General features: G+C 46.2%; 2 protein-coding genes across 4 annotated transcripts in view; one reads left to right on the top strand and one right to left on the bottom strand.

The window, feature by feature from the left end:
- LOC138282957 (zinc finger protein 271-like) overlaps positions 1-15965 on the top strand; it is a 100445-nt gene extending 84480 nt beyond the window's left edge. For all 3 annotated transcript variants that reach the window (XM_069221027.1, XM_069221026.1, XM_069221028.1), the window contains one exon: positions 12901-15965. In XM_069221027.1, coding sequence (XP_069077128.1) covers positions 13124-14536 — 1413 coding nt within the window. In that variant the 5' untranslated portion in view covers positions 12901-13123 and the 3' untranslated portion in view covers positions 14537-15965. The remainder of the gene's footprint in view (positions 1-12900) is intronic.
- LOC138282959 (zinc finger protein 271-like) overlaps positions 1-27748 on the bottom strand; it is a 283615-nt gene that overhangs the window by 83004 nt on the left and 172863 nt on the right. The window lies entirely within an intron of this gene.

Raw genomic sequence — 27748 nt, 5'->3', positions numbered from 1 at the left:
CCATCTAAAAAAAAAAAACATTTTTGCAGCACAAGCTATGGAGTATTTTTGCTTAGTGCCAGTTGCAGGCTGTGCAGATCCATTGGTGTAAAATATGCTGTTAAACCCATGGGTAAGTCATACTTGTGGAGTTAGATGGATTTTTTTCTGATATTGCAGAAATTCCTGCGTCTTAAATGTAGGATCCTACTTAAATTTTCCATCATTTGAAGTTTATATAATGAACCAACGCAGGTATAGTTTATGTGCATTAAGTATACAAACTTTGGCTGCTGCATCTAAGGATGGTAAACTAAAGTAATTTGCTTTCCTTGCACAAGAGAGCATTCTTTCAAAGTGGCTTTCTGCACAGCCATGAGAATGTTCTCAGTCAAAGTGTTCCTCTGCAGTCAAATACAAATGTGATTTGAATGCTATGTTGGTTGTCTACCTCTTATTGTAACAATGTATGTTTAGCCTGAAGTGCTAGGAACAACCCTAGTGACTAGGTTCTTCTTGTCCTCTGTCTAGAGACATTTCTTCTATCATATGTCTGATTCCAGTCCATGAATAATAGTTGTATGTATAGATGTCCAAATTTTTTCAGAAAAGGTGGGAATCAATAAATCATATAAGGACTTTTGTTGCTCATCATTGCGTGGCAAGTAAACTCTTCCAATGTTTGAAAACCCCACCAGTTCTTGCAACTTTCTCAGTGTATTTGGAGGTTGTATTCTGGATAAAGTTGAGTGTTCATGGTGGAATGACATAGCAATATCACACTGTGATACTGCGATTGATCCTGAATGGCTTTTATTTCATGCTTCGATGTCTGGTCTGGTGGTTCAGTGGACTGACACATCCACTGCAGGGGCCTATGTTTAACCTCATGGTCAGAAGTCCAAATCCTAGGGAGTCCAGTCATACTTTCATCCTTCTGAGGTTCATAAAATTAGTACAATTGGGTTGGCTAACAATAAACACCTTATGCAAAATGTTCCCCTTTTAAATTGCTTTTATTGCCATTATGATGTTTTGATTGGTCATAGTTTGAGATCGAGGAACAGAATCAACTTGAAAGGTTTGCAGAGCTGGTTTTGCAGCTGCAGATGAGTCAGCCACACAGTTCCCTTTAACATGACTTTCCTGACTTCTGTGGTCCATGGTATGGAGTACATGGACCACAGCAATCTTCTCACCTCCCCCCAAAGCTGTTTAACCTTTATCTATTTATCTTTTGAATCCCTGAATCTATCCAAACAGCAATGTGGCAGATCCACATTGTAGCCTTGAACGCAGAATCCCACACTATTAACGTGGGAACTAATGGATAGCTTCCTGAAGGGCTAGTAGGATGCCATAAACCTCAGCTCTTTAGTCAGTCTAATCACCTAAAATATTAGCGTGAGTGTGCAGCTCCTTGAAGTCACCATCTAAAAAAAAAAAACATTTTTGCAGCACAAGCTATGGAGTATTTTTGCTTAGTGCCAGTTGCAGGCTGTGCAGATCCATTGGTGTAAAATATGCTGTTAAACCCATGGGTAAGTCATACTTGTGGAGTTAGATGGATTTTTTTCTGATATTGCAGAAATTCCTGCGTCTTAAATGTAGGATCCTACTTAAATTTTCCATCATTTGAAGTTTATATAATGAACCAACGCAGGTATAGTTTATGTGCATTAAGTATACAAACTTTGGCTGCTGCATCTAAGGATGGTAAACTAAAGTAATTTGCTTTCCTTGCACAAGAGAGCATTCTTTCAAAGTGGCTTTCTGCACAGCCATGAGAATGTTCTCAGTCAAAGTGTTCCTCTGCAGTCAAATACAAATGTGATTTGAATGCTATGTTGGTTGTCTACCTCTTATTGTAACAATGTATGTTTAGCCTGAAGTGCTAGGAACAACCCTAGTGACTAGGTTCTTCTTGTCCTCTGTCTAGAGACATTTCTTCTATCATATGTCTGATTCCAGTCCATGAATAATAGTTGTATGTATAGATGTCCAAATTTTTTCAGAAAAGGTGGGAATCAATAAATCATATAAGGACTTTTGTTGCTCATCATTGCGTGGCAAGTAAACTCTTCCAGTGTTTGAAAACCCCACCAGTTCTTGCAACTTTCTCAGTGTATTTGGAGGTTGTATTCTGGATAAAGTTGAGTGTTCATGGTGGAATGACATAGCAATATCACACTGTGATACTGCGATTGATCCTGAATGGCTTTTATTTCATGCTTCGATGTCTGGTCTGGTGGTTCAGTGGACTGACACATCCACTGCAGGGGCCTATGTTTAACCTCATGGTCAGAAGTCCAAATCCTAGGGAGTCCAGTCATACTTTCATCCTTCTGAGGTTCATAAAATTAGTACAATTGGGTTGGCTAACAATAAACACCTTATGCAAAATGTTCCCCTTTTAAATTGCTTTTATTGCCATTATGATGTTTTGATTGGTCATAGTTTGAGATCGAGGAACAGAATCAACTTGAAAGGTTTGCAGAGCTGGTTTTGCAGCTGCAGATGAGTCAGCCACACAGTTCCCTATAACATGACTTTCCTGACTTCTGTGGTCCATGGTATGGAGTACATGGACCACAGCAATCTTCTCACCTCCCCCCAAAGCTGTTTAACCTTTATCTATTTATCTTTTGAATCCCTGAATCTATCCAAACAGCAATGTGGCAGATCCACATTGTAGCCTTGAACGCAGAATCCCACACTATTAACGTGGGAACTAATGGATAGCTTCCTGAAGGGCTAGTAGGATGCCATAAACCTCAGCTCTTTAGTCAGTCTAATCACCTAAAATATTAGCGTGAGTGTGCAGCTCCTTGAAGTCACCATCTAAAAAAAAAAAACATTTTTGCAGCACAAGCTATGGAGTATTTTTGCTTAGTGCCAGTTGCAGGCTGTGCAGATCCATTGGTGTAAAATATGCTGTTAAACCCATGGGTAAGTCATACTTGTGGAGTTAGATGGATTTTTTTCTGATATTGCAGAAATTCCTGCGTCTTAAATGTAGGATCCTACTTAAATTTTCCATCATTTGAAGTTTATATAATGAACCAACGCAGGTATAGTTTATGTGCATTAAGTATACAAACTTTGGCTGCTGCATCTAAGGATGGTAAACTAAAGTAATTTGCTTTCCTTGCACAAGAGAGCATTCTTTCAAAGTGGCTTTCTGCACAGCCATGAGAATGTTCTCAGTCAAAGTGTTCCTCTGCAGTCAAATACAAATGTGATTTGAATGCTATGTTGGTTGTCTACCTCTTATTGTAACAATGTATGTTTAGCCTGAAGTGCTAGGAACAACCCTAGTGACTAGGTTCTTCTTGTCCTCTGTCTAGAGACATTTCTTCTATCATATGTCTGATTCCAGTCCATGAATAATAGTTGTATGTATAGATGTCCAAATTTTTTCAGAAAAGGTGGGAATCAATAAATCATATAAGGACTTTTGTTGCTCATCATTGCGTGGCAAGTAAACTCTTCCAGTGTTTGAAAACCCCACCAGTTCTTGCAACTTTCTCAGTGTATTTGGAGGTTGTATTCTGGATAAAGTTGAGTGTTCATGGTGGAATGACATAGCAATATCACACTGTGATACTGCGATTGATCCTGAATGGCTTTTATTTCATGCTTCGATGTCTGGTCTGGTGGTTCAGTGGACTGACACATCCACTGCAGGGGCCTATGTTTAACCTCATGGTCAGAGGTCCAAATCCTAGGGAGTCCAGTCATACTTTCATCCTTCTGAGGTTCATAAAATTAGTACAATTGGGTTGGCTAACAATAAACACCTGTTATTCAGCGTCAAGCTTCCCCTATGGGTGAACATGCGCTTTACAGATATATGTTATGGTATATTATGTTTGCCTCAGCCTTTAATATATATATAGTCTGAACATCTGGTTCACTCTTTAGGACAAATCACATATGGTACACAGTCTTTATTCCACCTTCCATGGCTTTCTGTATAATGGTAGAGCTTATTTGAAAGCCCACTTGTGTGCATATTTTTCCCTGAGATTCCCAGGTACTAAAGGAGAAAATGCTTCCATTGTTATCCATTATTACCTCCTCTCTCTGAGGTGCATACTTTACAGGATGGAGGCCTGTCATCCTGAGCCAGGATGATGTCATAGGCATCTGAATAATGGGACCAGAATGTACTTCTTTTAGAGCTCAATATATTCTTCTTTTTTTGTATTTCTACATGATATGCCCTATCAAGATTGTTTACTTCTCCATCTGGTATTTCTATTTGAATATATCCTTAGGCATGACCAGCTGTTCTTCTTGGAGAGTCTTATGAACTACAATTATTTAGGCTGCACTGTACAGCAGTACTACTGTTCAAGTCCAGTTCCACAGAAGGCTCCACAGTTTTTGAGGCATGGGTTTTCTTTGCCAAACCTGCTACTTTATTTTTTTATAGTGAGCTTTTGACATTGACCTTTTCTTTATGCTAAATTCAATATTTCATGCTTGTTTTTTCTTGCTCTTTTGCCGGATGTATCCATTATTCATATGATACTCCGTTTGACTGCTTTTTACTCTCCCCAGAGTCAAGTGGATCCCCCCGACACGAGGAAGACAATCACCCATGCACTCGTCACTAGCAAACTGGACTACGGCAACACACTCTATGCCAGCATCACCAAGACGCTACAATCAAGACTACAAAGAATCCAGAATGCAGCACCCAAACTCATCCTGGGCATCCCCTGGCACAGCCATATCCCTTCCCACCTCAGAGACCTACACTGGCTCCCTGTCAACAAGCGCATCACATACAAACTTGTGATCCACACCTACAAGGCACTTCACAACATAGGACCGGCATACTTCAACCACCGCCTCACCTTCTACGTATCCAACAGACAGCTCTGTTCTTCTCAGCTCGCCCGCGCAGAGGTTCCCAAGATCTGGAAAAGCACAGCAGGAGGAAGATCCTTCTCCTACCTTGCAGCCTGGACATGGAACACGCTACCTCTCAAACTCCGACAGACTGCATCACTGAAGCAGTTCAGGAAGGACCTCAAGACCTGGCTCTTCGACTGAACAACACGCCCTCAAATGGCATCTCGAGACCCTACGGGTGATTAGCCATGCTTTAGAAATCACTGATTGATTGATTGATGGAAGGAATGGCTATCAGTATAGCCATTCAGCTTTTCAGTTTTTCATGGATCCTCAATTAGAATCCACCTCTCCTGGACTTCGGCCATAGAGGATATGCTTATTTCTTCCAGGCTCTTTGGTCAGATGTATTCATCATTAATATTAATCATCGATTTCTCGGCTCCTTACTCCCCACAGAATCATGGTTTACTGACTTAATTGGCGTTTCAATTATTCATGGTTACTCAAATTATAGCCATCTCTCCTGGACGGATATGCATTCCCAGTTCTTTGTCTGGCTTTCTGCTTTTTCTTAGTTTCTGGGGCTTTTTTTCTGAACAGAACCCTCAGATTTATTTTTAAATTTGATACATTGCATCATTGGCCTATCACAAATTTTCCTGGTACTTTCAACATATAGCAGCAGTTACACAGGTCAAAAGCTTTCTCCAAGGCTACACATGTCCAAGGACGAGAAGCCTTTTAAGTAAGCAAAAAAATAAAAGGTGGGGGGTGTGCGTAGCCAAGCTAGCAATGAAGTCAGACGCGTAGTCCGGATCTCTGGCGGTTGTCACCCAAAAAAAGAGGTGTCCGTATCCTGAACAAGGCCCCAACCCGCTTCCCTGAGCCCATAGATGTGATATCAGTCTCCAGGTGGGTCCTGGGCGTCAGTGGAACAGACGGTGAAGCGGATGACCAGGAGAGGCAGGAGGCAGGGGCAGGAGCGCGTACTGTGCCGCACTGAGGCCGCCTCTGGGACTGAGGGGCACGGTGACGGAGTGAAGGCAGGGCAGTATCTCCCTTGCCGGGGCCGGAGTTCGGGGGAAGCTGGGCCACCTGAGGGGAGTGAATCCGGGCCAGCCTAGACAACAGGTGGTGGCTCGGCCCGGGCGTGCAGGAAGAAATGGCATGCCAGGGCACTGCAGGGCCGCCGAGGCCGCATCTTGTCAAAACGACCCAGCAGAGAGAACAGGACGGTTTGTAGGCCTCGAGTACCAGAAGGTAGCGAGTGTGCTCCCACCTCCCCCCGTACTGGTGGACGTTGGCGGTGGGTGTCCTCCCTCCTCCGCTTCCTAGGAAAGCAACATATGGGGGCAGGGAGCAGGATGGGAACAGTGCTGGCCTGGTATCAGCGCCCCCCCCCCCCCCCCCCAACCGGACTAATCTACCGCCTGCGGGGCAACAGTGGCAACTACCTCGCAGGCATAATTGGGGTTGGATGGGGGATGACCCACTGGGGGCAGCTAGGCCCTTGACCACCCCAATCCCCCTCCCCTTTCTGGGAGTGAGATCCTTGACCCGGCGAGGTGGTGGGGGGCCACCAGGGCCTGAGGGGGACCAGCTGGCAGTGAGGAGGCAATGGTGGTGAACGTTGGCACAGGAGACACACGGACAGATAGACATTATGAAGAATTGCTGGGAGGCGACACTCCCGCCTAGGGCCCTACCCCTCCCCCTGCCCCCCCCCCCACACACACACACACCCCTAACCTGGATGAATTGGCAGAAAACTACATGGCAATTCCTGCTGTGGTGCCGGTTGGGGCCCGTTCGGAAGTGGTGCCTGTGGGGGACTATGGGGAAGCAACGGGCTGATAAGGAAACACCCGCAGAGAGTGCCCCCCAGGGTCCCTCAAGAGAAGATGGAGATGGGAATGGGGCCCTGGCACAGCATACCACAGTGATTTTAGCCGCCATGCAGGATACCAAGAAGGCCCTAGAGACACAGATTGCAGCGCTAGCGGGGGAGGTGGGCCTTCTGCGAGAGGACTATGGGAAATTAAAGGATTGCGTTAAAGAAACAGAGGATATCAGTCAAGCAATTGGTATTTGTAAAGCACGGCTACTCACCTGTGAGGGTCTCAAGGTGCTGGGGGGACGGGATAGGCCTCATTTGAATAGCCACGTCTTGAGGTGCTTTCTGTAGATGGTGAGCGACGGGCTTTGTCTGAGGTGCAGGGGGAGGTTGTTCCAGCTCTTCGCTACAGTGTAGGTAAAAGATCTTCCTCCGGCGGTGGTTTTGCGGATGTGAGGGATGGTGGCAAGGGCCACCTGGGTGGAGCGGAGGGATCTGGGGAGGGCGGGGGGTTGAAGGAGACCTAGTGGTTCAGGTAGACTGGTCCTGCGTTGTGTACGGCCTTGTATGTGTGGGTGAGAAGCTTGAAGGTGAATCACTTCTCAACCTGTAGCCAGTGGAGGGTCCTCGGGTGTTGGGAGATGTTACACTGGATACAGTGGGGACAACAGTCCCACAGGTAAAGGCGCTCACTCAGAAGATGGCCCTAATGAATAATGAACTGAAGACAATGGCGGATAAGCGGAGGACACTGAAAGCAGTTCCCGAAGACATAATATTCGACTGGTGGGGGTCCCGGAGAAGGTGGAGGGCCCATCACAGGACTTATACATAGAGACCTGGATGAGCGATGTAGTGCTGGGAGGAAGGCCCTCCAAGTTCTTCTCGGTGGAGCAGGCCCATAAGATCCCCGCTGCTCCTCCGCCACCAGGGGTGTATCCGAGGCCTGTAGTAGCGAGGCTAATGAATTTCAGAGATCAAGACGTGATCTTTCAGACAACGATAAAGAGGGGTCATTAGAAGATTGAAGGAAAGGAGGTTAATATCTATCAGGACTACACAAACCTGGTTCAAAAGCAGAGGGGAGCCTTTGCCCCAGTTAAGAAGACCCTGCGACAGCTAAACTTAAAATATGCACTGATGTACCCAGCGAAACTTAGGATTGAATTTGAGAGGAAAACACACTTCCTGATGTCACCACAGGAGGCATGGGAATGGCTGGAAACGCACGGGACTCCACCACGACAGTAGACCCGGAGAGGATGGGAACACACGATGGACAAAGCGAAAGGCAAAACAATGGGTGACAAGAGCCTAAAAAGGGTCTGCTGCTACTCTGACACAGAAGCAAATCAAGTCTGCACAGGTGAAGACTCTCCAAGACCTTAGGGGGGGAAAAGGGGATCCAGACAAACTACAGGTGGAGGGGCCTCACCCTAGACACAAGCGGCAGTGGTACAGAACAATAGGGATAGGAACCGGGATCAGAGGAGGAACAGCTTCCACATGTGACCACAATGACGGCCGACCTGTTGGGCTAACAAACAGAGGTCTAACAATACTTGTATTGGGTATGGCCTAAGTGGACTGGACTAGGGAGCCGGATGAGGGCTCCACATAGTGTCTCCCATCTTTTGAAGGGACATGACTGAGGAACTTGAACACAGGCATGCGGAAGGTTCTCCACAGCAATGGCACCTGGCCACGCCTTAGAGAAGTCTACTATATGTGAGGAGGGCTTCCTGTTTTGGGCATGGGTACATGCTGTGAATTGGGGGGGAGGTTCCTTCAAAAATCACTGCAAGGTAAGATAGGGAGGATGGGTAGGTGGGGGGAATTTTGATGGTTCTTTTGACTCTACTTGCTGAAGGGATACTTTACAATAGTACAATGGAGAATGGGGGTCTAAAAAGAGAGAACCGTGAATGGGTAGCAAGACTTTTGAATTACTGTGATGTTTACTGGGAAGTTATCTCTCTTAACATGGAATGTGAACGGGTTGGTGCACAGGATCTAACAGGGATCTAATATGCAAGGCACTCTCTAGGTATCAACCTGATATAATTTAGTTACAAGAGACCCACCTCATGGATATGCAACATAGGACCATGGAAAGGGGGAAATATAAGGTAGTGGGACATGCACAATATATGTCAGGATCTAGGGGAGTCTTGGTGCTTGTACAAAAATCCCTTTCATTTCACACAACCCGCACATGGGTCGACCCATACGGCTATTTCATAGCAATACTGGGGGAATATGATAACACCTCTGTATTACTATTTATTATATACCTACTCCCGGGACTACAGGGTGAGGTGCTACAAAAGATAGGTGCAGTACTTATAGACACTCCACCAGCCCATATACTGCTGGGTGGAGATTTTTATCTAGTAATGGTCTTGAGTTGGACAGAACCAGTAAATCGCAGAAAGGGCACCCAGCCACTGATAATCTGGAAGGGTTCACATATGCAGTGGGCCTCAGTGATGTGTAGAGAATCTTGCATAGACAGGAACTGGGATATCCATACAATTCAGCTGCCCATGATGTTCACTCAAGAATAGACTATTTTTTTACCACTGCAAATCTGTTACATAGAATTAAAGAGGCTACATACATGGCACAGGTAATTAGTGATCATACCCCGTTGCAGGAGACTATATCCTTGGGAATCCAACCACCGGGGGCAGTTGGAAGATGGAAACCTGGCGACTCCAAAACACAAAAGTGGTGGAAGATCTAGGGAAAGCGTCCTAACATTACTTCCCAGAGAATGGAAGGCATACAAAGCCACCATAAGAGGGGTGGCCCTAGTGGGGGAAGTTGGGGATAGAAAGGAGAGACAGAAAAGGTTACTCACATTGGAAAATTAACTCGTAGCATTTGAGAATAGATAAGCAGTTGCACCGGATCAGGAGACAAAGGAAGAGATGGTGCAGAAAGGGGAGGAATATAATGTAGTGGCTAGAGATGAAGTGAAATGCCAATATCTTCTGAAAAAGTAAATGCCTCTATGAGGCAGGTAATAAGAGAGGCAAATTATTTGCCTGGATAGGCAAGAAAGAACGAAGTGACTCATTCATTAGAGAATTATGGCCAACCAAGGGGGAGACAATTGGGGAGTCCAAAAGTATAATGGAGGAATTGCTACCCAACTGGTGGAATTCTAGACAGCTTCATTGCTGATTGACCCATAGTACAATTATCCCCCCTTCAGAGTACTAAACTAGAGGAGGCTATCACTGAGGAAGAGTTGACAGAGGCGATGAGACAACTACAGATGGGGAAAACCCTGGGATGTAATGGATTTCCGATCTTGTTCTTCTGAAAACTCTGTAAGTGGACAATACCATACTTGCATACAGCCTTACTAAAAGCTTTTGAAATTGGGGAACTCCTGAGAGATACGAGGTCGGCAGCGATAATCCTGCTGCCTAAACCGGTCAAGCCCAGGGACCAGGGCAATTCCTATCGCCCAGTCTCACTACTAAATGTTGATATCAAAATCCTAGGTAAAGCGCTGGCGATCTGACTCAGGAAAGTAATGATGAACCTGGTCCATCTGGATCAGAGTAAGTTTATACCTTGCCACTCCACTGCAATCTGGCCTTGATAACAAAATCCACCAAAGGGAGAGCCATACTTTCCCTGGATGCTAAAAAAGCATTCAACTCCGTGGAATGGAGGTGTATGTTTGGAGTCCTGGGACAAATGGGCTTTGGCACGAAATTCCAGAAGTGGGTTGGACTGTTATATGAAAGCCAATGACTATCTTTCACGAGAACTTAAACTATATAGGGGGACAAGACAGGGCATCCCTCTGGCGCCAATGCCATTTGCATTGGCGATTGAGGGCCTGGCCAACTGGATTAGGACGGATGCACTGATATGGGGATGGCTGACTAGCAGTGGCAAAGAGGAACATATCTCTATGTATGCAGATGATATCCTGCAGTATTTGACACAGGTACCCTTTTCAGTCAGATGGCTGAGAGATATCTTCTGGGCGTTTGTTGAAGTCTCTGGGTTTGGAATTAACTGGGATAAATCCCTGCTATTCATTGTGGACACAAGGATGCCTAGTCAAACACTGACATTACCATTGAGAGTGGAACCAGACAGGTTTAAGTACCTAGGAATATGGGTCACCGGTCGGCCCGCCCACAAATGTGACACAAATCTGTCCCCCCCTTCTCAAAAGGTTTGAAACAGAAGTTAAAGACTGGCAATCTCTTCCAGTCTCTGTGATGGAAAGAGCCACGTTATTTAAGATGGTGACTCTCCCCGGCTTCCTTTATGTTCTTTAGAACTCCACTTACGCTATCCTGGATTCGTTCTTTATCAGAGTAGATTCCCTAGTCTGCACACTCCTCTGGTCACATGGGCAGCCTAGAGTCGCCCTTCGTATACTGCAAAGATCAAAAGATGAGGGGGGGGCATTGCCCTTCCTATTATTCGGAAATACTGTGAAGCGGCACAAGTGAACATAGTCAACCACTGGGCCATTGCTACATGGGAGGACCCGGTGTTCCATGTGGACAGGAAGTCCATGTATTGTAACAGCTACTTACACTGGTTGTATGGGGGTAGACTGGGACCCGCATTTAGCCCAGCAACAGCAAAGGTCATTCAGATATGGCAGAAACTTCGAAGATAAATGGGGTGGGCCAATCATCTGACTTCAAGGACACCCATATAAGACGGCATACTACTGCCTAAGGTGACCACCCTGAGAGGGTTTAGGGGTTGGGACGCCATAGGGATATCGTCCCTGGCTGAAGTATGGGATGTGAATGGGGTGGTACTATTTTCACACCTTAAAAAAAGAATACCAAATGTCAGATACACAGTGGGTACAATACGCTCAGCTGAAGGCAGTTCTACACCTTAGCATGCCAGTAGAATCTGAAACACAAGAGGATGCTCCACTTGAGCTATGACTCTTGGAGTGTGAGATATCAAGGAAACTAATTTCCCTGACATATGGCACTATAATGAGAAATATGCAACCTTCACTAAACACACTATGGGAGAGGTGGGGAGGGTAATGTGGGGAACTGAAGGATGCTGACTGGGTGGAAGCGCTTATGTTCCCAGCAGAGTCAACCATCCCGGCATCGCTTAAACTGATACAATTTAAAATACTGCACAGTGTGTACTATACGAGATCTTTGCTTTACAAGATAGAGAAGGCAACAAATGTGAATTGCTTGCGGTGCTGTGGGGACATTGGCACGTTTGATCACACCCTATGATACTGGCCTAAGATTGCAGGGTTTTGGAGGGAAAATGGTATAGGCCTTGGAGGATGCCATGGGGAACTCTTTGGAACTGAAACCGGAAACAGTACTCCTGGGAATATGGGGCCAAACTGATCAATCTTGGTTTCATGGTGGCTTAAAGAGACATAGCCAGGAAATGGAGATCAGGGACACCACCAGGATACAATGAATGGTGGGAGGGTATGGACTGATGCTGAATCCTGGAAAGGGAAATATATTGAGGCAGAGGTAGGGAAAATAAATCTGAGAAAATATGGGGTGGATGGTAGGTGGGATAGTTATAATATTAGAATCATCGGATGAACTCTAGGACTTGGTGAAAGACCCCAGATATGGAGGGAGAGATGATGGCCAACGAGACGTCCAAGGGACACTGAAGGGACTGCAGAACTAAGGTGTGCAAATGCTGAATGTTCATAGTGCTAGACCCTCATAGGTATGAGTATGACAAGGAAAGGTACCAAATTGGAGAGTGGGGGTGTTTAGTTTTCTTTTTTGTTTCTCTCTTCAGTGCTCTTATATATGTATCTTTGATTCTGTTTGAAGTGCAACCAATAAAATTTCATTAAAGAGTTTTAAAGCAAGCCACAAGGACTCACAGCCCTATAATTTAAAGGGCACACTCAGCATTGCACCGAGTGTCCTGTTCTTCTTGGTCCAACACATCCACCCTTTCCTATTCATAGTCATGAAACTGTCAACACAACAAACTAAGCTGAAACTAACACATTGGCACAGCACGATATTGCACTCTTCTCATTGCAAATCAGGTGGAAAAAGAAACACAAGACTCCCAGTACTCAAGAACAACACAGATATGCATATTCATACACTCTTTAAAAAAATAAATTGCAGACTTGAATACTTTGTGTACACAGATGAACACCTGACCTTTTCTAATTATAAATTCACAATTAATTATCTTCTCTTTCACAGCCTCAAAGAGCGTGGAGGAACAGACCAAAAGCACAGTATAATGAGCTAATAAGACTGCAACACACCTTCAGAATCAACAGTTGCAACCAAATAAAGGTACCATAGCAAAGAGCGTGAGAAAACACTTGACGATTGGATCCGTACACACCTCTGGTCTTTGCCATTGCACAAAGTGACAGATACCCTTTACCCCCGCTCAAATGAGTTTATACACAGATAGTGTATGAAGTGTGAAAAAAAATCACTGATGACTTTGTCATATCAAAACATCTGTACTGGGGAGTTAACGCATATGGACAGCATGGAGAGTTTAACTCAAAGTTCAAATATATTCAAGCACCAGAGGAACCAGGCCCCGAAGAGACACTTCCTGTGTGCTGACTGTGAGAAAAGCTTCACTCGCAGATCATCTTTCTTAAATCACCAAAGAATCCACACTGGTGAGAAACCGTACCAGTGTGCTGATTGTGGGAAAAGCTTCACTCAAAAGTCCTATCTGATGAAGCATCAAAGAGTCCATACTGGGGAGAAGCCGTATCAGTGCACAGATTGCCAGAAAAACTTCACTTATCGAAAGGCTTTGTTATACCATAAAAGGATCCATTCTGGTGAAAAACCATACCAATGTGAAATGTGTGAGAAAAGCTTCAGTCAAAGCGCTCATCTTTGCCAGCATCAGAGAATCCACAGTGGAGATAAACCGTACAAATGCACAGAGTGTGAAAAAAGCTTCAGTCAAAGGGGCAATCTATACTCTCATCAGAGGATCCATACTGGAGAAAAACCATATCCGTGTCCAGAGTGCCAGAAAAGCTTCACTTTTATGACATCCCTGATACGGCATCTCAGAGTCCATACTGGGGAGAAACCGTACCAATGTACTGAGTGTGACAAATGGTTCACTAGTAAATCAAGTCTATTAAAGCACGGGAAAATTCATACTGGGGAGAAATCATACAAGTGTGCTGAGTGTTGCAATAGCTTCAGTCTGCTCTCTCAACTCCAATCACATCAGAAGATTCATACTGGAGAGCACCCATATCAATATACAGAGGGACAGAAAAGCTTCAGTCAAAACACTGAACCTAATGTGCCTCAGATTATCCCTATAAGGGGCAAGCCTTATCAGTGTTCAGAGTGTGAGAGAACTTTTGTTCAAAGGTCAGATCTGGTTCGTCATCAGAGAATCCATACTGGGGAGAAACCATACCAGTGTACTGAGTGCACAAAAAGCTTCAGTCGATGTGCAAGTCTTAATTTGCATCACAGAATCCATACAGGGAAGAAACCGTACCATTGTATGAAGTGCAACAAGAGCTTCAGTCAGCCCTCAAGTCTTTATTCACACCAGCTACTTCATATTGGGGAGAAGCCATACCAGTGTAGTAGGTGTGAGAAAAGCTTCACTAGGTCCTCAGATCTGGTAGTACATCAGAGAATCCATACTGGGGAGAAGCCATACCAGTGCACAGAATGCAAAAAAAGCTTTGTTCGATGCTCAAGTCTTTACAGGCATCAGATGATTCATACAGGAGACAAACCACACTGGTGTACAGATTGCAAGAAAAGTTTCACAAGGAGGTCAACTTTATTAAAACATCGATGCTTCTGTACTTCTGGGAAACAACCGGTTTGAAATTTGGGAAGGGCTTATGCAGTTGCCAGCTCTCAGATTCTGTACCTGGGGCACAATACACAGTCTGGTTGTAATTAATTTGTAATGCAGAATTTGCACCCAGCAGGACACTACTCAAGAAACTGCCTCCTACTTATAAGGAGATTTCTCCGTCAACTTACAGGGTTTCTTGTAGTTGTTTGATGAAGATGGCAGTGTAATGATTGATACCTTTACAAAGACCACCCCCACATAGAAGAATATCTCCTTTTTGTCAGTGTGCAGGAGGAGGCTTAGACTGTGGGAATTCTTTCGCTAGATTAGCATAACAAGTTCGCTTTCAATTTAGCTTAATGGCCATTTAGTTATTTTATTTTAATACAGTAACAAAAGAGACCTTGGTATCCTAAGAACATGCTCTAATCTGAAAAAAGGAAAGTTGAACTAATCCTCTATACAGATAATTTAAGGAAAACATAAATTATTCCATTTGTATATCTTTGTTATTTGCATTTGAAAACAACACAACTTTGAGTTCTTTCTGGGAGGTTACCCAGTTTAACTCACAAATGCTCACTGTTCTGACTTACATGAAACAATTCCAAATATTTGCAGATCAATCATCAATCTTGCTTTAAACCTGTATGCTCAAGACACAAGACAAGTTATGTTAGTTGTGGACTAGAGTTCAAACAATCATGTATTTAAATGTCATAATAAAGTGGTTGGTTTGAGTGTCCGCGGTCCTACTGAGACAATCAACTGGGAAACGACATGCTCCAGTTTTGCACAACCATCCTGGAATATGACTAACCACTAATTCTGACCATCCTGTCCGCATTGCAGTTCTCTGTGTGAACAAGTTGACTCATTTGTGCCAATAGTGGAGTCACTGACCGTTAGTAAAGCACCTCCTATTCAATGCAAGTTTAATTCTACAACTGAGAACAACATTGTACCTAATAATGTTCAGCATTCAGCCTGTCATTTGTGCTTATTCCAAACCTATGTCTTAAGGTACTTTCAATAAAAGTGTGCTTAATAATAGTGTTTAACAATTTAACAACTTCCTTTTACAAACTCCTAATGATATCTTCCATCTGGGGTGAATGTTCCCTCTCTTTCGAAGGATATCTGAACTGTTCATCAGACATGGCAACCGATGTGCAGTTGTTACAACTGCACCCACACAAACTGCACTGGCACTTTGATTTGTGTGTTCATGGATTTAAACAACTCGGTAATCATGCTGCTAGTATACATCGGGTGATTGACTTGTCACTGCCGGTCTTGCTTAAAAATGTGAAACTTTGTGTCACCAGTGCAGTTTAAAATACGGAATGCCCATACATTTTGCAAAACAAAAATCTGGTGATTGAGGATTATCCTTGAAATAAACTGCTTCTAACCAGAATAAGCCAAAGTTTATTTTTGTTCTGCAGTGACCATTGCCTAGTGTAGGAGGCTGGCCTGGCTTGTAGTGGGTACCAGAGGTACTTACACTCTGTACCAGGTCCAGTTATCCCTTATTAACGTAGAAGAGGTGTTTCTAGCAGCTTAGGCTGATAGAAGGTAGCTATGGCAAAGCAGCTTAGGTTGAACTAGGAGACATGTAAAGCTCCTACTATACCACTGGTGTCATATGCACAATAGCATAAGAAAACACAATACACAGATATACTAAAAATGAAGGTACTTTTTTTTTATGACAATATGCCAAAAGTATCTCAGTGAGTACCCTCAGTATGAGGATGACAAATATACACAAGATATATGTACACAATACCAAAAATATGCAGTAATAGCAAAAGGAAGTAATGCAAGCAATGTAAAGTTAGATTAGATTGCAATAGGAGCACATAGGTATAGGGGCAACACAAACCATATACTCCAAAAGTGGAATGCGAACCACGAATGGACCCCAAACCTATGTGAGCTTGTAGAGGGTCGCTGGGACTGTAAGAAAACAGTGAGGGTTAGAAAAATAGCCCACCCCAAGACCCTGTAAGGTAGGTGTAAAGTGCACCTACAAGCCCCAGAGAGCACAGAAGTCGTGATATGGGGATTCTGCAAGGAAGACCAACACCAGCAATGCAACAACCGTGGATTTCTGGACCTGAGTACCTGTAAGACCAGGGGACCAAGTCCAAGCGTCGCAACAATGTCGAGAGTGGGCGGATGCCCAGGAAATGCCAGCTGAGGATGCAAGGAAGCTGCCACTGGGTGGAAAAGCTTGGTGTTCTGCAAGAACGAAGAGGACTAGGAACTTCCCCTTTGGATGATGGATGTCCCACATCGTGAAGAAGCTTGCAGATGTGTTCCCACGCAGAAAGACCGCAAACAAGCCTTGCTAGCTGCAAGAGTCGCGGTTAGGGTTTTTGGATGCTGCTGTGGCCCAGGAGGGACCAGGATGTCGCCACTTGGATGAGGAGACAGAGGGGGCGCCCAGCAAGTCAGGGAGCCCTCACAGAAGCAGGAAGCACCTGCAGAAGTACCGGAACAGGCACTTAGAAGAGGAGTGAACCGGAGTCCACCCGAAGTCAGAAAAGGGAGTCCCACGACGCCGGAGGACAACTCAGAAGGTTGTGCACTGCAGGTTAGAGTGTCGGGGACCCAGGCTTGGCTGTGCACGAAGGAAATCCTGGAAGAGTGCACAGGAGCCGGAGCAGCTGCAAATCACGCGGTACCCAGCAATGCAGTCTAGCGTGGGGAGGCAAGGACTTACCTCCACCAAACTTGGACTGAAGAGTCACTGGACTGTGGAAGTCACTTGGACAGAGTTGCTGAGTTCCAGGGACCACGCTCGTCGTGCAGAGAGGGGACCCAGAGGGCCGGTGATGCAGTCTTTTGTTGCCTGCGGTTGCAGGGGGAAGATTCCGTCGACCCACAGGAGATTTCTTCAGAGCTGCTGGTGCAAGAAGGAGGCAAGCTACCCCCAGAGCATGCACCACCAGGAAACAGGTGAGAAAGCTGGCAGGATGAAGACGTTACAAGGTTGCAGTAGTCGTCTTTGCTACTTTGTTGCGGTTTTGAAGGCGTCCTGAGCAGTCAGCGGTCGATCCTTTGGCAGAAGATGAAGAGGGAAATGCAGAGGGACTCTGGTGAGCTCTTGCATTCGGTATCTGAAGAATTCCCCAAAGCAGAGACCCTCAATAGCCAGAAAAGGAGGTTTGGCTACCTAGGAAGGAGGATAGGCTAGTAAGAAAGGTAAGAGCCTATCATAAGGAGTCTCTGACGTCACCTGCTGGCCCTGGCCACTCAGAGCAGTCCAGTGTGCCAGCACACCTATGAATCCAAGATGGCAGAGGTCTGGGGCACGCTGGAGGAGCTCTGGGCACCTCCCCTGGGAGGTGCAGGTCAGGGGAGTGGTCACTCCCCTTTCCTTTGTCCAGTTTCGCACCAGAGCAGGGCTGGGGGATCCCTGAACCGGTGTAGACTGGCTTATGCAGAGATGGGCACCATCTGTGCCCATCAAAGCATTTCCAGAGCCTGGGGGAGGCTACTCCTCCCTAGCCCTGACACCTTTTTCCAAAGGGAGAGGGTGTAACACCCTCTCTCTGAGGAAGTCCTTTGTTCTGCCTTCCTGAGCCAGGCCTGGCTGGACCCCAGGAGGGCAGAAACCTGTCTGAGGGGTTGGCAGCAGCAGCAGCAGCTGCAGTGAAACCCCGGGAAAGGCAGTTTGGCAGTACCCGGTGTAGGAAAGTACCATCTTGCCTGGCATGTTACCCCCATTTTTTCACTGTATATATGTTGTTTTAGTTGTATGTGTCACTGGGACCCTGGTAACCCAGGGCCCCAGTGCTCATAAGTGTGCCTGTATGTGTTACCTGTGTAGTGACTAACTGTCTCACTGAGGCTCTGCTAATCAGAACCTCAGTGGTTATGCTCTCTCATTTCTTTCCAAATTGTCACTGACAGGCTAGTGACCATTTTTACCAATTTACATTGGCTTACTGGAACACCCTTATAATCCCCTAGTATATGGTACTGAGGTACCCAGGGTATTGGGGTTCCAGGAGATCCCTATGGGCTGCAGCATTTCTTTTGCCACCCATAGGGAGCTCTGACAATTCTTACACAGGCCTGCCACTGCAGCCTGAGTGAAATAACGTCCACGTTAGTTCACAGCCATTTTACACTGCACTTAAGTAACTTATAAGTCACCTATATGTCTAACCTTTACCTGGTAAAGGTTAGGTGCAAAGTTACTTAGTGTGAGGGCACCCTGGCACTAGCCAAGGTGCCCCCACATTGTTCAGAGCCAATTCACTGAACTTTGTGAGTGCGGGGACACCATTACACGCGTGCACTACATATAGGTCACTACCTATATGTAGCTTCACCATGGTAACTCCGAATATGGCCATGTAACATGTCTATGATCATGGAATTGCCCCCTCTATGCCATCCTGGCATTGTTGGGACAATTCCATGATCCCAGTGGTCTGTAGCACAGACCCTGGTACTGCCAGACTGCCCTTCCTGGGGTTTCTCTGCAGCTGCTGCTGCTGCCAACCCCTCAGACAGGCAGCTGCCCTCCTGGGGTCCAGCCAGGCCTGGCCCAGGATGGCAGAACAAAGAACTTCCTCTGAGAGAGGGTGTGACACCCTCTCCCTTTGGAAAATGGTGTGAAGGCAGGGGAGGAGTAGCCTCCCCCAGCCTCTGGAAATGCTTTGTTGGGCACAGAGGTGCCCAATTCTGCATAAGCCAGTCTACACCGGTTCAGGGACCCCTTAGCCCCTGCTCTGGCGCGAAACTGGACAAAGGAAAGGGGAGTGACCACTCCCCTGACCTGCACCTCCCCTGGGAGGTGTCCAGAGCTCCTCCAGTGTGCTCCAGACCTCTGCCATCTTGGAAACAGAGGTGCTGCTGGCACACTGGACTGCTCTGAGTGGCCAGTGCCACCAGGTGACGTCAGAGACTCCTTGTGATAGGCTCCTTCAGGTGTTAGTAGCCTTTCCTCTCTCCTAGGTAGCCAAACCCTCTTTTCTGGCTATTTAGGGTCTCTGTCTCTGGGGAAACTTTAGATAACGAATGCATGAGCTCAGCCGAGTTCCTCTGCATCTCCCTCTTCACCTTCTGATAAGGAATCGACCGCTGACCGCGCTGGAAGCCTGCAAACCTGCAACATAGTAGCAAAGACGACTACTGCAACTCTGTAACGCTGATCCTGCCGCCTTCTCGACTGTTTTCCTGCTTGTGCATGCTGTGGGGGTAGTCTGCCTCCTCTCTGCACCAGAAGCTCCGAAGAAATCTCCCGTGGGTCGACGGAATCTTCCCCCTGCAACCGCAGGCACCAAAAAGCTGCATTTCCGGTCCCTTGGGTCTCCTCTCAGCACGACGAGCGAGGTCCCTCGAATCCAGCGACACCGTCCAAGTGACCCCCACAGTCCAGTGACTCTTCAGCCCAAGTTTGGTGGAGGTAAGTCCTTGCCTCACCTCGCTGGGCTGCATTGCTGGGAACCGCGACTTTGCAAGCTTCTCCGGCCCCTGTGCACTTCCGGCGGAAATCCTTCGTGCACAGCCAAGCCTGGGTCCACGGCACTCTAACCTGCATTGCACGACTTTCTAAGTTGGTCTCCGGCGACGTGGGACTCCTTTGTGCAACTTCGGCGAGCACCGTTTCACGCATCCTCGTAGTGCCTGTTTCTGGCACTTCTCCGGGTGCTACCTGCTTCAGTGAGGGCTCCTTGTCTTGCTCGACGTCCCCTCTCTCTGCAGGTCCAATTTGCGACCTTCTGGTCCCCCCCTGGGCCCCAGCAGCGTCCAAAAACGCCAAACGCACGATTTGCGTGTAGCAAGGCTTGTTGGCGTCCATCCGGCGGGAAAACACTTCTGCACGACTCTCCAAGGCGTGGGGGATCCATCCTCCAAAGGGGAAGTCTCTAGCCCTTGTCGTTCCTGCAGTATTCACAGTTCTTCAGCCTAGTAAGAGCTTCTTTGCACCAACCGCTGGCATTTCTTGGGCATCTGCCCATCTCCGAGCTGCTTGTGACTTTTGGACTGGGTCCCCTTGTTCCACAGGTACCTTCAGACAGGAATCCATCGTTGTTGCATTGCTGATTTGTGTTTTCCTTGCATTCTCCCTCTAACACGACTATTTTGTCCTTAGGGGAACTTTGGTGCACTTTGCACTCACTTTTCAGGGTCTTGGGGAGGGTTATTTTTCTAACTCTCACTATTTTCTGATAGTCCCAGCGACCCTCTACATGGTCACATAGGTTTGGGGTCCATTCGTGGTTCACATTCCACTTTTGGAGTATATGGTTTGTGTTGCCCCTATCCCTATGTTTCCCCATTGCATCCTATTGTAACTATACATTGTTTGCACTGTTTTCTAAGACTATACTGCATATTTTTGCTATTGTGTATATATATCTTGTGTATATTTCCTATCCTCTCACTGAGGGTACACTCTAAGATACTTTGGCATATTGTCATAAAAATAAAGTACCTTTATTTTTAGTATAACTGTGTATTGTGTTTTCTTATGATATTGTGCATATGACACTAAGTGGTACTGTAGTAGCTTCACACGTCTCCTAGTTCAGCCTGAGCTGCTTTGCTAAGCTACCATTATCTATCAGCCTAAGCTGCTAGACACCCTATACACTAATAAGGGATAACTGGGCCTGGTGCAAGGTGCAAGTACCCCTTGGTACTCACTACAAGCCAGTCCAGCCTCCTACATTGGTTGTGCAGTGGTGGGATAAGTGCTTTGAGACTACTTACCACTCTTGTCATTGTACTTTTCATAAGAGAAAAATATACAAAACAAGGTCAGTGTATATACACATAGCCAAAAAGTTTTGCATTTCCTCTTTTCACTCTTTTCTAAGTGCTGAAAAGTACTTCTAAACTTTCAAAAAGTTCTTAAAAGTTTAAAAAGTTTTTTTTTCTGTCTTTGCAAAAAGTTCTGAAAACTTTTTTCTCTTTGTCTATCACTTTTACTCTCTCTAAAAAATGTCTGGCACAGGCCAAAAAGTTGAACTGTCCAAACTTGCATATGATCACCTTAGCTGGAAAGGAGCAAGGAGTCTCTGCATAGAGAGAGGTTTGAGTGTAGGGAAGAATCCTTCCTTAGAACTGTTAATTAATATGCTTAGAGTACAGGATAAGGCCATAAGTGCCCAATCTGTAGAAAAAGTAGCTAATGGTTCTCAATCTGATCCAGGGACTCCCCCAGGAAAAGGTTCAGGAAAGAAACTTCTCAGCCTGCCCATTACTAGACAGTCTAGCATAGTTGGTACAGAGGTTGAATCACATCATACTGATGATGTGCTCTCACATTATACTGGTAGCCAAGCTGTTAGGGTGCCCTCTGTAAGGGACAGGTCTCCTTCTGTTCATTCCCATCATACCTCTGTATCTAGAAATGTCCCTCCCACCCACCCTGATGACAGATTGTTGGAAAGGGAGCTCAATAGATTGAGAGTGGAGCAAACCAGACTGAAGCTCAAGAAGCAACAGCTGGATTTGGATAGACAGTCTTTAGAAATAGAGAGGGAAAGACAGAAAATGGGTTTAGATACCCATGGTGGCAGCAGCAGTATTCCCCATAGTCATCCTGCAAAAGAGCATGATTCCAGGAATCTGCATAAGATAGTTCCCCCTTACAAGGAGGGGGATGACATTAACAAGTGGTTTGCTGCACTTGAGAGGGCCTGTGCTGTACAGGATGTCCCTCAAAGGCAGTGGGCTGCTATCCTATGGCTATCATTTACTGGAAAAGGTAGGGATAGGCTCCTTACTGTAAAAGAAAATGATGCTAACAATTTCCAAGTTCTTAAGAATGCACTCCTGGATGGTTATGGCTTAACCACTGAACAGTACAGGATCAAGTTCAGAGATACCAAAAAGGAGTCTTCACAAGACTGGGTTGATTTCATTGACCAGGCAGTGAAGGCCTTGGAGGGGTGGTTACATGGCAGTAAAGTTACTGATTATGACAGCCTGTATAACTTAATCCTGAGAGAGCATATTCTTAATAATTGTGTGTCTGATTTGTTGCACCAGTACTTGGTGGACTCTGATCTGACCTCTCCCCAAGAATTGGGAAAGAAGGCAGACAAATGGGTCAGAACAAGAGTGAACAGAAAAGTTCATACAGGGGGTGACAAAGATGGCAACAAAAAGAAGGATGGTAAGTCTTCTGACAAGGGTGGGGACAAATCTAAAAATGAGTCTTCATCAGGCCCACAAAAACACTCTGGTGGGGGTGGTGGGCCCAAACCTTCCTCTAATCAGAACAAGGAAAAGAAACCATGGTGCTATTTATGTAAGATAAAAGGCCATTGGACAACAGATCCAAGTTGTCCAAAGAAAGGCACCACAGCTCCTACCACTACAACCCCTACTGCTACACCTAGTGTCCCTACTAATAGCAGTGGTGGTGGGAGCAAACCTACTAATAGCCAATCCAAGGGAGTAGCTGGGCTCACTTTTGGTAATTTAGTTGGGGTTGGTCTGATTAGGGAGACCACAGAGGCTACTTTAGTCTCTGAAGGGGCTATTGACTTAGCCACTTTGGTTGCTTGCCCCCATAACTTGGAGAAGTACAAGCAACTAACCCTAATAAATGGTGTTGAGGTCCAGGCCTACAGGGACACAGGTGCCAGTGTCACAATGGTGATTGAGAAACTGGTGCACCCTGAACAACACATACTTGGACACCAGTACCAAGTAACCGATGCTCACAACATAACACAAAGCCACCCCATGGCTGTTGTAAATCTCAACTGGGGGGGGGTATCTGGTCCAAAGAAAGTTGTGGTAGCTTCAGATTTACCTGTAGACTGTCTATTAGGGAACGATTTGGAGACATCAGCTTGGTCAGATGTGGAGTTGGAGGCCCATGCAGCAATGCTGGGCATCCCAGGGCATATTTTTGCTTTGACAAGGGCTCAGGCCAAAAAGCAAAAAGGACAGGGAAGCTTGGATCCAGGAACAATGGACCAAGTGCTCCCTAAAGCTAGGGCTAGTAGAAGCAAACCACTTCCTACTATCCCTCCCTCTACAGTGGATTCTACTTCTGAGGAAGAAGAATTCCCTCCCTGTGCAGAACCTACACCAGAGGAGCTGGAAGCAGACACTGCTGAGCTTTTGGGTGAAGGGGGGCCTGCCAGAGAGGAGCTGAGTGTGGCACAGCAAACCTGTCCCACATTAGAGGGTCTCAGACAGCAAGCTGTCAAACAGGCTAATGGGGATGTCAGTGACTCACACAGAGTTTACTGGGAGGACAACCTCTTGTACACTGAGCAAAGGGATCCTAAACCTGGAGCTGCCAGGAGATTAGTGATTCCTCAGGAGTACAGAAAGTTCCTCCTAACACTGGCACATGACATTCCCTTAGCTGGACACCTGGGTCAAATGAAAACTTGGGACAGATTGGTACCACTGTTTCATTGGCCTAGGATGTCTGAGGACACAAAAGATTTTTGTAAGTCCTGTGAAACCTGTCAAGCCAGTGGCAAGACAGGTGGCACTCCAAAGGCACCCCTTATCCCACTGCCTGTGGTTGGGGTTCCCTTTGAAAGGGTAGGGGTTGACATAGTTGGCCCCCTTGACCCTCCTACTGCTTCAGGCAATAGGTTTATCTTGGTGGTAGTGGACCATGCCACAAGATATCCTGAAGCTATTCCTTTAAGGACCACTACAGCTCCTGCAGTGGCAAAAGCCCTCCTGGGAATATTTTCCAGGGTGGGCTTCCCAAAGGAAGTAGTATCAGACAGAGGAAGCAATTTCATGTCTGCATACTTAAAGGCCATGTGGAAGGAGTGTGGTGTAACTTACAAGTTCACAACACCCTATCATCCACAAACAAATGGACTGGTGGAGAGATTTAATAAAACTCTCAAAGGCATGATTATGGGACTCCCTGAAAAACTCCGCAGGAGATGGGATATCCTTCTACCATGCCTCCTTTTTGCCTACAGGGAGGTACCCCAGAAAGGAGTGGGCTTCAGCCCCTTTGAACTTCTTTTTGGACACCCTGTTAGGGGTCCACTCACACTTGTAAAGGAGGGTTGGGAACAACCTTTAAAAGCTCCTAAGCAGGATATTGTGGACTATGTACTTGGCCTCAGATCAAGGATGGCTGAGTACATGAAAAAGGCCAGTAAAAACCTTCAGGCCAGCCAAGAGCTCCAGAAGCAATGGCATGATCAGAAGGCTGTTTTGGTTCAGTACCAACCAGGGCAGAAAGTGTGGGTCTTGGAGCCTGTGGCCCCAAGAGCACTCCAAGATAAATGGAGTGGTCCACACACAATTGTTGAAAAGAAGGGTGAAGTCACCTACTTGGTTGACTTAGGCACTGCCAGGAGTCCCCTTAGGGTGCTCCATGTCAACCGCCTGAAACCCTACTATGACAGGGCTGATCTCACCCTGCTCATGGCAACAGATGAGGGACAGGAAGAAGACAGTGATCCTCTACCTGATCTCTTCTCTTCCACAGAACAAGATGCTCTTGTGGAAGGGGTAGTTTTGGCTGATTGTCTTACTGCTGAGCAGAAAGATAATTGCATAAATCTCCTAGGACAATTTTCAGAACTCTTCTCCATTGTGCCAGGCACCACTTCTTGGTGTGAGCACACTATAGATACTGGAGACAGTTTACCTGTCAAAAGTAAGATCTATAGGCAGCCTGACCATGTCAGGGACTGCATAAAGCAAGAAGTTCAGAAGATGTTGGAACTAGGAGTGGTTGAGCACTCTGACAGTCCATGGGCTTCTCCTGTGGTACTGGTACCAAAACCCAATTCTAAAGATGGAAAGAAGGAAATGAGGTTTTGTGTAGACTATAGAGGTCTCAACTTGGTAACCAAAACAGATGCTCACCCTATACCCAGGGCAGATGAGCTAATAGATACACTGGCATCTGCCAAGTATCTAAGCACTTTTGATTTGACTGCAGGGTATTGGCAGATCAAAATGTCAGAAGATGCTAAACCTAAGACTGCATTTTCTACCATTGGAGGACATTACCAGTTTACTGTAATGCCTTTTGGTTTGAAAAATGCACCTGCCACTTTTCAGAGGTTGGTGAACACAGTCCTGCAAGGGCTGGAAGCTTTCAGTGCAGCATATTTGGATGATATAGCTGTCTTTAGCTCCAGCTGGGATGATCACCTGGTCCACCTTTGGAAAGTTTTGGAGGCCCTGCAAAAGGCAGGCCTCACTATCAAGGCTTCAAAGTGCCAGATAGGGCAGGGTAAAGTGGTTTATCTGGGACACCTTGTTGGTGGGGAACAGATTGCACCACTTCAGGGGAAAATCCAAACTATTATTGATTGGATTCCCCCTACCACTCAGACTCAGGTGAGAGCCTTCCTAGGCCTCACTGGGTATTACAGGAGGTTCATTAAGAACTATGGCTCCATTGCAGCCCCTCTTAATGACCTCACATCCAAGAAAATGCCTAAAAAGGTATTATGGACAGCAAACTGTCAGAAAGCTTTTGAGGAGCTGAAGCAGGCCATGTGCTCTGCACCTGTCCTGAAAAGCCCTTGTTACTCTAAAAAATTCTATGTCCAAACTGATGCATCTGAATTAGGAGTAGGGGCAGTCCTATCACAACTTAATTCTGAGGGCCAGGATCAACCTGTTGCTTTTATTAGTAGAAGGTTGACCCCTAGAGAAAAGCGTTGGTCTGCCATTGAGAGGGAGGCCTTTGCTGTGGTCTGGGCTCTGAAGAAGTTGAGGCCATACCTGTTTGGCACTCACTTCATTGTTCAGACAGACCACAAACCTCTACTTTGGCTAAAACAAATGAAAGGTGAAAATCCTAAATTGTTGAGGTGGTCCATATCCCTACAGGGAATGGACTATACAGTGGAACATAGACCTGGGAGTAGCCACTCCAATGCAGATGGACTCTCCAGATATTTCCACTTAGACAATGAAGACTCATCAGGTAATGGCTAGTCTTATTGTCCTTCGTTTGGGGGGGGGTTGTGTAGGAAAGTACCATCTTGCCTGGCATGTTACCCCCATTTTTTCACTGTATATATGTTGTTTTAGTTGTATGTGTCACTGGGACCCTGGTAACCCAGGGCCCCAGTGCTCATAAGTGTGCCTGTATGTGTTACCTGTGTAGTGACTAACTGTCTCACTGAGGCTCTGCTAATCAGAACCTCAGTGGTTATGCTCTCTCATTTCTTTCCAAATTGTCACTGACAGGCTAGTGACCATTTTTACCAATTTACATTGGCTTACTGGAACACCCTTATAATCCCCTAGTATATGGTACTGAGGTACCCAGGGTATTGGGGTTCCAGGAGATCCCTATGGGCTGCAGCATTTCTTTTGCCACCCATAGGGAGCTCTGACAATTCTTACACAGGCCTGCCACTGCAGCCTGAGTGAAATAACGTCCACGTTAGTTCACAGCCATTTTACACTGCACTTAAGTAACTTATAAGTCACCTATATGTCTAACCTTTACCTGGTAAAGGTTAGGTGCAAAGTTACTTAGTGTGAGGGCACCCTGGCACTAGCCAAGGTGCCCCCACATTGTTCAGAGCCAATTCACTGAACTTTGTGAGTGCGGGGACACCATTACACGCGTGCACTACATATAGGTCACTACCTATATGTAGCTTCACCATGGTAACTCCGAATATGGCCATGTAACATGTCTATGATCATGGAATTGCCCCCTCTATGCCATCCTGGCATTGTTGGGACAATTCCATGATCCCAGTGGTCTGTAGCACAGACCCTGGTACTGCCAGACTGCCCTTCCTGGGGTTTCTCTGCAGCTGCTGCTGCTGCCAACCCCTCAGACAGGCAGCTGCCCTCCTGGGGTCCAGCCAGGCCTGGCCCAGGATGGCAGAACAAAGAACTTCCTCTGAGAGAGGGTGTGACACCCTCTCCCTTTGGAAAATGGTGTGAAGGCAGGGGAGGAGTAGCCTCCCCCAGCCTCTGGAAATGCTTTGTTGGGCACAGAGGTGCCCAATTCTGCATAAGCCAGTCTACACCGGTTCAGGGACCCCTTAGCCCCTGCTCTGGCGCGAAACTGGACAAAGGAAAGGGGAGTGACCACTCCCCTGACCTGCACCTCCCCTGGGAGGTGTCCAGAGCTCCTCCAGTGTGCTCCAGACCTCTGCCATCTTGGAAACAGAGGTGCTGCTGGCACACTGGACTGCTCTGAGTGGCCAGTGCCACCAGGTGACGTCAGAGACTCCTTGTGATAGGCTCCTTCAGGTGTTAGTAGCCTTTCCTCTCTCCTAGGTA

The sequence above is a fragment of the Pleurodeles waltl genome, chromosome 2_2, assembly GCF_031143425.1.
Source record: "Pleurodeles waltl isolate 20211129_DDA chromosome 2_2, aPleWal1.hap1.20221129, whole genome shotgun sequence".
Lineage (NCBI taxonomy): Eukaryota > Metazoa > Chordata > Amphibia > Caudata > Salamandridae > Pleurodeles > Pleurodeles waltl.
This window is presented reverse-complemented; position numbering and strand designations above follow the sequence as displayed.